Genomic DNA, 9,362 nt, shown 5'->3' with positions numbered 1-9,362 from the left:
ATGAAAAAATCTCTTAAACATTAATGCAAGTTGTGTTAATTCTTAAAAAAAATATTAGTCGTTATTTAAGGATATGATTTCTAAAAATAACTTAAAGAAATCTAGTAGGTTAAACTGTTTTTTACTAATTGACTTTGTATGAATAAATATGTATTAAAAACATAAATGTTAATTTTTTAAAATAAACAGAATTTTTAGTAAACTAAAACGTTTTTGAGTTTAGATAAGTATTTTAAAGTCAAATGGTAACAAGATAATTTTGACAATTAAGTTCTAAAAACTCATATTATAAGAAATATTTAAAGAACCATAAGTCTTTAAGTATATTAATTTTATCAGCAGTAAATTTAAATAGAGTGTGTTTTTGTTAAAAACTAGTAAACTTTTTGTTAATTAGAACTACAGGTTTACTAGTAAATAATGAAAAAATCTAAAATTCCATTTTTATCATTATTATTCTTTTAAAGTTTACCAGTATAAAGACTGTATTTCAAACATAAGTTTACATAATTTAGAAATAGTTTTATTTTATTAGCTTAATAACAAATAAAATAGCTTAGATAACATTTTGTTTAAAACTAATTAATAATGATTTGTATTGAATATTATAAGGTAGTATTCATTAAGCTTACAAAATGAAAGAAAAGTTGACTTTTACACATTTTATCGATAAACTACGAATAGAAATTTAAATAAATATTTTAAATTAAAACATAAACAATTAGCACACAAATTTGTTTGCTGTTAAGTGTAGTCAAAGAAGTATTTACTTTTTATCATTTCATAAATTATAATTGTAAGAAAGTTAATTAATTTACAAAAAATTAATGTTTATTAATAATTAAAAAATTCAAAAACAACGCAACAACCTGATAAAAAGATTAAAAACTTAATTTAACATTTTTCTAAACAAAAAATAAGTTTATTTCAAGTAAAACAAAAACAGTTTTCAAAGTTTTTAGTATAAGTAAAACAAAATGTTTCAAAATAAGAATAACTAAAATTTGTTAGATTTTTGTAGTTTATGTATGTAAAAATAATAACAATTAGTAGAAAGTGAAAAAATATTTTTAAATGTAAACGTTTTTAAAACCGAATCGTTTAGAAATGTTTATGTTTATTTTTTCTTATTGTTTATGAACTTCTTCGTATCTGAGACATTGAACCCTTTCAAATTCTTGCAAAGATTGTTGATGTCTTTACACTTTCCGCAGCCTGAGTTGTCATGTTGCCTTTTACTTTTATAACCTTTTCTCCATGATAGTGGTCTCTGTTGAATTTTTAAAAGTCAATTTCTTTGTTTACCAAGTAAATTGGTATATTTGAGTCTGAAAATATTTTTTAACAATGTATTGAACCTACATTTAAACTTTCCTTATTCAAATAAACAACGTTGTTCAAATATTACAATATAAAAAAGTTAAGTTGAAAGTGTAACTACTTTTTCTGATATATAAATTTTGTATTTTGAAAAGTTTAAATAAAGTAACTATTAATTATAACTAAAACTCAAAGACTTCATTAAAATCATTTTAAAACAAAATAGCCTATAAACAAGTAACTTTTTTATTATTGTGATTATATTTTCTATATTAGAAGTAATATTTATATTACTTGGAAACACGATTGCTATTAAATTGACCTGATAGTAAGGATAAACATTCTTGTGACAATTAGCACATCTCTGTTTGAAGTCAACCCAGCTATTACCACTTGTCCAGCTGCTATTGCAATTAAAACATTTGTAAAGTCCATAACTTCTCAGTTCTCCCCAGTACCAAGCATACTCATTGTCGTCCATCTATTGCAGTATATAAAATAATAATTTGATTTTGCATTATTGTATGTCTGAAAATTAGTGCAAAAATTTTTAATCACTCTTTTTTACTGCTTAGTGAAAATTTAGATACAACTTTTTTTTAATCTTTAGGGTATTAACAAAATTATAATTTGTAGTGAAGTTTAGGTTTTCATTACAATAATATTTTGAAATAATAACTACACATGTTAAAAAAAAATTATATAATTACAACTAACATCAATTTCATCAACTGGCTCACACGAGGTTTTACATTTTCTGCATTTACTTTTTTCAACTTTGAAACTTTTGCAGTTTATCCAACTAGTTACTGGACATTTTTCTTTTTCGCATCGGTACATTAGAACGTACTCAGTATTTTTGTCGTACTCCATTTTCTTATCAAATCAAAATAAAAACTATAAAGTTTTACAATTACGTTTTAAGTAAACATCGTTGTTTATTAAAAAAAAAAACAAAAGTAAGAAATGATAATTTTAAGGAGTAGTTTATATCAAAAAACAAAATTTGAACAAAATGGATGTTAAGTAGTATTTTTGGTTGTAGGTATATTTTGAATAAAAACAAAAAGAAACTTTTTTTTAATAACTTAAAAAAGCAGCTTATTTAATACTGAACTTTGCTTAAGCTATTTAAATATTGACACATATTGCGGCAGTAAGTCAATAATTAAACTAACTAAAAAAATTGGTACAAAAATAGTTTAATATAGCATGATTTTTTTTTATTATTAAGCTAAAACTGCAAGCTATTTTGTTTTATGCGCTTAATTCTGTTCCAGCAGCATATTTATACACTTTACTAGCTTTATTACGTAACACCGAAAAATGTACATGTATAGGGAATTACCCTTTTAGTAAACCAAAACAGTTTTGTGTGTTCAAAAGTGTGTATAAGTTTATGAGAATTTGAAAAATACTAAGTTCATTTGTGTAATTTTTTATCAGTGTTTAGTTCAATGACATAAGAACTATTTAAAAAATCCAAAAAACACAAGTACATAAAAATTTGTTCAGTTTTTCACTGGTTTTCCATTTAACCAAAAGATTTTGTCGAAACCATTGCATAATTTACAACTACATTTATGGTAAACACGTCTGTTTAACTATTAAACAATTTTTAGTTTGTATATTTCTACAAAAACTAGGAAAAAATGGGAGCATTAAAGCATAAGTAAATACAAACTTCTACAGTTTTAGAGTTAAAAAGTTGTTTAAACAAAACTACTTTCTATCAAAAAGTTGTTAAAACATTTTTTTTTTTAACTCGTAGTTTTTTAGATAGAAGCAATAAAAATCTCATCTGTTTTTAAACAAACTATTTAACTGAACAACTTATTTAGGATTAACTTTTTGCTAAAATATTTTGAAATTAAATAAGTATTAAGCAATAGTTTCATTGTCAAACAAAATTACTACAAAAAAATTTGTTTTTTAAAACCTTACAACACATAATTTCACTACTATTTTTCATTCTACTTGAAATTTAAGCTGAAACATATCCACCAGCTGTTTTAATTTATGAGTTCAAATTTGTTCAAGCTACATATTTGTAAATTTCTGATTGCTTTATTACGTCACCCCGAAAAATGTAATCGTATAGGGAATTACCCTGGTAAGGTAGTACAGTTTTGTGCATTTAATAAATGTGTTAAGGTTTTAAAAAAAATTGAATAATTCAAGGTTCAGCTATGTGTAAATCTATCTATAGTTCAGTTTTGAAAAAAACAAAATATAGAAAAAAAAAAATCAATTTTTATTATTTTCAAAGTTGTATAGAACAAAATAGTTATAGTAATGTGTTAAAAGCAAAGTAATGTTATTAATAAAACAATGCTGGCATTGACTTGTTTTTTTTTGTTTTTCTAAAAGAAAAAAATTGAAAATTTTACAAACCATGCAAAAGTATTTTGCTAGAAATAGAGTTTAAAGTTATCATGTTTGTAAAAAACCTAGGACATTGATCTAAACGATTTGAATGACTAAAAACAAACGTTCAAATTATTAAGTTATACATTTTTATTCATGAAATTTCAGTTTTTTTTTTTCTTTACATTACTTAGAAAAATACATATGTTCCTAAACATATTAATATATGGTTTTACTTCGGATGATACTATAAAAAAACAAAGCAAATTGTGTTTAGAAAAGGCCACAATTTTTATTGAATTAAGATGCTTGTAAATCTAATGTGAATTGGCTAAACTTTTACAAGAATTTTCTTTTCAGTTATGATTAACTAGAAATAATTTACAAAGGTAAATGATTTGAAATTACATAAATATTTAAAAAATAAAACTATTTTTCAAGCACTATAAATAGTACAAATTATTTTGTCTTAAGACTTAAACATTTTAACATTCAAACAAGTTCAAACTTGGCTCATAAGATAGTTATAAATATAAAGCTTATATATATTAGTTAGTATTTGAATAGGAGTTCAATATGAATAATATTAAATTTCGAAATAAATTATAAAGCATTAATAAGTCTACTTCATCGATACAACTTTTGTGCCAAATAAGTTATCACTAAATGATTTTTCAACGTTATTTTATGTGTATTAAACAGCATTTTCATATAACTATTTTTCAAAATCTTTAAATATTGCTAAAATTATATACAGATCATAATAATTGTCTTGATGTTGAAAGGTGTGATTGCAATTACTTACAATACATCATCATTATTTTCACATTTTTATCACATTGGAACAAAAATAGCTTATGTTTACTTTTGTCAAGTATTAGTAAATACAAACTTGTTTGAAACTTTTACAACATATTGTTTGCGCTAAAACGTTTAATTTCTAGTGATATTCCAAAGTAAATATTTACAATTAATTGCGCAATTTATCATAAAAACATTTAACAAGGTTTACTACTGGCTGAAGACTTTTATACTGGTGTAGAATAAACAGTATCGTTATTGTTGTAATGTTTACATAAAAAGTTATATATATATTTTTTTTTTAATCGTTTTATAACTAAAACTGGAAAGCTATTGTCATATCATAGTCAAATTTAAATTCACTTTTTACATTTATCATAAAACAAAACGTAATTGAATGCTAATTTACAGCCAAATTTGTGGTAAATTAAGAAAATTAAATCAATAATGCAGCTTGCAAACAAAAAGTTGCTACATACAGAAAGTCGTTACAAAAAAAAAACCGTTTTATTAATTTATCAATAAATCATGTGAAAAGTAAAGTTATTTAAAAGTTTAAGCTTAATCTTAAGTACGAAGTATCTTTATTTGTGCGCCTAAACTTATTCCAGCAGTAGGTTAAAATATTTCTGGTTGCAATACTACGTAACAGCAAAAAATGTACTAAAAAATACCCTAATGAAAAAAAACTGTTTTCTGTGCAAAAAAATGTGTTTAAGCTTTTGAAAATTCTAATTTCACCTAGATAATGTTATACCAATTAACTAAGTTAAATAATATAAGAATTGCTTAAAAGTCGATAAAACACAAGCACATAAGAAGTGCTCTGTGTTTTTCTGGCCTTCCATTTACCCAAAAAATTTAGTCAAAAATTAAGAAAAGATAAATTAATAGTTTTGTTTTTAGTAAACACCTTTGTTTAACTATTTTACTTTGCTAAGTTTATAGACTTTTTACAAACACAAAAAACGCAAGAGTTCATCATAGCTTTAATACACCAAGTAAGTATAAAAGTTCGCAGTTTAAGTTGTACGAAAATTATTTTTAACAAAGTTAATCTTTTTTATCAAAGTACGAAAAACAATTTTCAATAAATTGCAGATATTTTCAAATACAAGCAGTTTAAAACTAAGCTTTTTTATAAAATAGACAAGCAACTCACTTAAAATTACCATTTTGTTTAATTTATTAAAGTCTTTGCACTTGTTTGATAACTAAGCAATAACTCAATCTACCTTGAAAGTTTGCTACAAAAAAGCCTTTAATCTAAAATATAGCAACAAGTCATACCAAAAATATTTATCATTCTACTTTAAAATTTAAGCTTAAACATAACCACGAGCTATTTAGTTTTATGCGCCAAACTTATTTCAAGCAGCGTATTTGTACAATTTTGCTAGCTTTATTACGTCACACCGAAAACTGTACTCGTATAGGGAATTACCCTAAGAAGGTAATACAGTTTTGTGCATTTTAAAATGTGTTTAGGTTTAAATAAAAACAAAGTTAAAAACTTAATTATTCAAGCATTATACATAATATAAATGATGATTTTGTCTTAAAACTAAAACATTTTATGTTTTACGAAGCCTGGCTAATAAATTATTTTATTATAAAACATTTTTTTTTACATTTACTAATTTTGTATTTAAATAGATATTTACTATGTAAAATATTAAATTGGAATTTAAAAAACATAAAAAAGAACATTGATAACTCGTTTTCATTTATATTGAATAACTTTAGTGTCAAAAAAGTTATCACTAAATGATTTGTTAACATATTTTTTTATTAGTTTAACAATATTTTTGTATAACTGTTTTTTACAAATTATCAATAAAATTACATACAAAACCATTTAAATTATATAGTTTCTAATAGATTTGAAGCCAATTATTTACAATAGATTTTTATAATAATTACTATTTTTTTCAAAGCAGAACAAAAAATAGCTTGTGTTTACTTTTGTCAAGTATAAGTAAATACAAACTTGTTGGAAACTATCACAACATATTGTTTGCTCTATAACGTTAACTAATTTTCAAAAAGTTATTTACACAACTTATCAAGGTGTAATGTACTAATTAACATGACATATAAAAGAAAACATTTACGTAAGTAAGAAATAAACGGAGTAATTACTGACTTTTTAAATGTTTATGTTGCTCATATTTAGTAATTTGTTTTGTTTATCAAGTTGCCTACTTTTATTTAGTACATGTTTAAGTAGATACAAAAAACAGTTAAGAAATGCTAAATAAGTTTTTTTTTTTAAATCAAATTTAAGATGTAAACCACAGCAGTGTTAGTTTAAAAAGAAAGTTTTAAACTATAACTTTTTGGTAGATTTAAGTAAAAAAACTATACAGTATTTCCAAACTACTTATAGTATTAAATTAAAATACTAAAAAAAAACTTCAACCTTTATTACATTTGTAAGTGTTTTTTTAAACAACAAATTTTAATTTATGACATTATATGAATATTGTATTAAGTAGAAAAAGCTAAAAAAAATTGTTAATTTTGTATTAACAAAACACTATGTTCAATAAAGTTGTACAATGATACAAATTTTATTTGATATCAAATCATAAAAGTATGTATGATATATCTACTTTAGTTTGTTCAAACTGTTTACTTTTCACTTTAAGTTCTATTCAATGTCAAAGAAAATACAGAACAAAATTATATTTTTTAAATAGTTAAATATAATAGAACTAATACATCTTTTATTTGGATAGCAACTCGAGTAAAATTATATCTAAAAAATGAACTACGTTAACAACTCAACTAAAAATAAAGCAGCTCTACTTCCTATTGTTTTTTTGATAACAGTAATTATTGTTGTAGTAATCATTTTCAACGTAGGAGAAGCTCCAAAAAGTAAGTAACTTATTTTTGTTTTTAGTAAATCTATTAACTTTTTAAGTATATCTCTAAATTATTTCTTAGAAAACAGTTTAATTGTGCAAAACAGAAAAATATTGAACACTGTTTTTTGATATAAATTGAAACTCATTGCTTACGCATATTTAAGCAGAAAGTGCACTTATGTCATTTAAACGGTGAACTTCAATGTTTACTTTTCTTTTTAAAACTAAAAAACACTCCAGGTTTAGAAACAAAGTTTACAATTCCAAAAAACGGAAGCGATAACCTTACGATGAAAATATCGGAGTCTGACGCATACTGCAGAGAAAATTTTTATAATGGTAAACTGGCAATGTCGAAAAACCTTAAAGAATGGAAAGACATACCTACTAGAAAGTAGCTTGTTATAAACATTTACTTAAAAGATTAAATACATTTAGTTTATATAAAGCTATGCTATGAAGTAGTAAAATAACTTAATAGTGTTTTTTTGTGCAATTTTTTTTATACTGTAAAGTACAATCGATTCATTGCGAATCGAGGACTATAAAGCTATAAGAAACAATACTACTGTTTTCTTTTTACATTTTAAAATAAATATAAAAAAAAATCAAGATTAAATATCAGTAAAACCATAAACAGAAAACTTCTGAAGGGTTTGCTGGACAATGCAGAGGATGAACGTTACACAATCGGATTCAAATACAGCTATAAAGACAGTTTTAAATTAACAGACATGAACGGAAATTTGTTAGGTAATGATGTTACTAATATTTATAGTATTTTTAAACCAATAGTTTATAATAAACACTTGAGTAATGTTCATTTTAGCCTTAAATGTATAAGTCTATTAGTAGAGTTTTACGATCAAGTGTATGTTTTAAATACAGTATTATGAATTAGATGTTGTATTAATTAATAATTTAATTATAAGTTGGTGTTTTTAGGTAAGATGACAGAGGTGTGGAAAGACACACAGTTTCGCACGGATCCTGATCACGTATTTGTTCAAATTGAGAAAGATTACGTTGTTTACAACAATAAGGATGCCACTTCTGCATTTATTTGCATGCACAACTAAGACAAAGAGACCTTTTTTGAGGGTTGCCACTCGTTTTTTCAAAAATGTTTCCAGGTTTTCCAGTTTTTTCCAGGTTTTTAAAAGTACAAACTTCGAGGTCTATTTTTAGTTTAGAGTGAAGTTTAAGGAAAGAAACTGTGTTAACAAGTATGAAAATATTAAAAACATACTGTAAAGCTGCTTAAGATATATATTTTTAATAAAGAACATTTATGATTATGACATTTTTTTTTAATTATACTATAGACTTTTTGAGTCTAATCAAAATTTTACTAATGAACATGTGAAAATTGTTAAATTCCAGGTTTTTCCAGTTTTTTTTTCGCCTAAATTGTCAGATTCTAGGTTTTTCCAGATTTTCAGGTAAAATGACAACCCTGTTTTTTGGTTCGTTCTTTTTTTTAAACAGAACTTAAAACTAGTTGATAATTCTTTTTGTTCTTAGTTCGCTAAGGCTAGACGCTTGACAGCTTAAGTACAAGAAACTATAAACTTGGAAACCACTAGACTTACGCAAAACTGAAATTTTGGCACTCTTAACTGAAACCACAATGGTTTTATTTTTGGTGTTCTATCTCCTTAAATAAAACTTTTAAAGTTAAATTTTAAGCATTTTAACTTTTTTTTGAGTTTTATAAGTTAAAAAGTGTATATGTAGTGTCTTCTATTTTTTAACTGCAAAGCTTTTTTATAAGGTTTTACAAACTTTTTCCGAGTCTGGCGGATGTTTCATTAATGTTGATTGATAATTTATTTTATCTTTCTAAACAGATTTTATCGTTCTGCATGCGAAATAAACTTTAATTTAAGATAATCTAAGTTTTATACACAGTTCAAATTCAACCACGTTGGATTTTTTGCTAAACATTAGTTTGTAGTTAAAGTTAAAAAATATTCCAGTTCAGTACCTCCACTTTCATTT

The 9,362-nt window shown here is 24.0% G+C and overlaps 1 protein-coding gene across 1 annotated transcript; it reads right to left on the bottom strand.

Moving 5' to 3' along the window:
- Positions 1-1,117: 1,117 nt before the first annotated feature.
- LOC145832533 (zinc finger CCHC domain-containing protein 24-like) lies at positions 1,118-2,193 on the bottom strand. Its single transcript, XM_082939847.1, has 3 exons — positions 2,038-2,193; positions 1,643-1,801; positions 1,118-1,270 (listed from the first exon to the last, which is right to left on the bottom strand). The coding sequence occupies exons 1-3, from the start codon at positions 2,191-2,193 to the stop codon at positions 1,118-1,120; spliced, it is 468 nt and encodes a 155-aa protein (XP_082795973.1).
- Between the last annotated feature and the right edge of the window lie 7,169 nt (positions 2,194-9,362).

The sequence above is a fragment of the Thalia democratica genome, chromosome 3 (genome assembly GCF_965202585.1).
Source record: "Thalia democratica chromosome 3, ktThaDemo2.hap1.1, whole genome shotgun sequence".
In the NCBI taxonomy this organism is placed as follows: domain Eukaryota; kingdom Metazoa; phylum Chordata; class Thaliacea; order Salpida; family Salpidae; genus Thalia; species Thalia democratica.
Note: the sequence above shows the minus strand (reverse complement) of the source record. Positions and strands in the feature narration are given on the sequence as shown.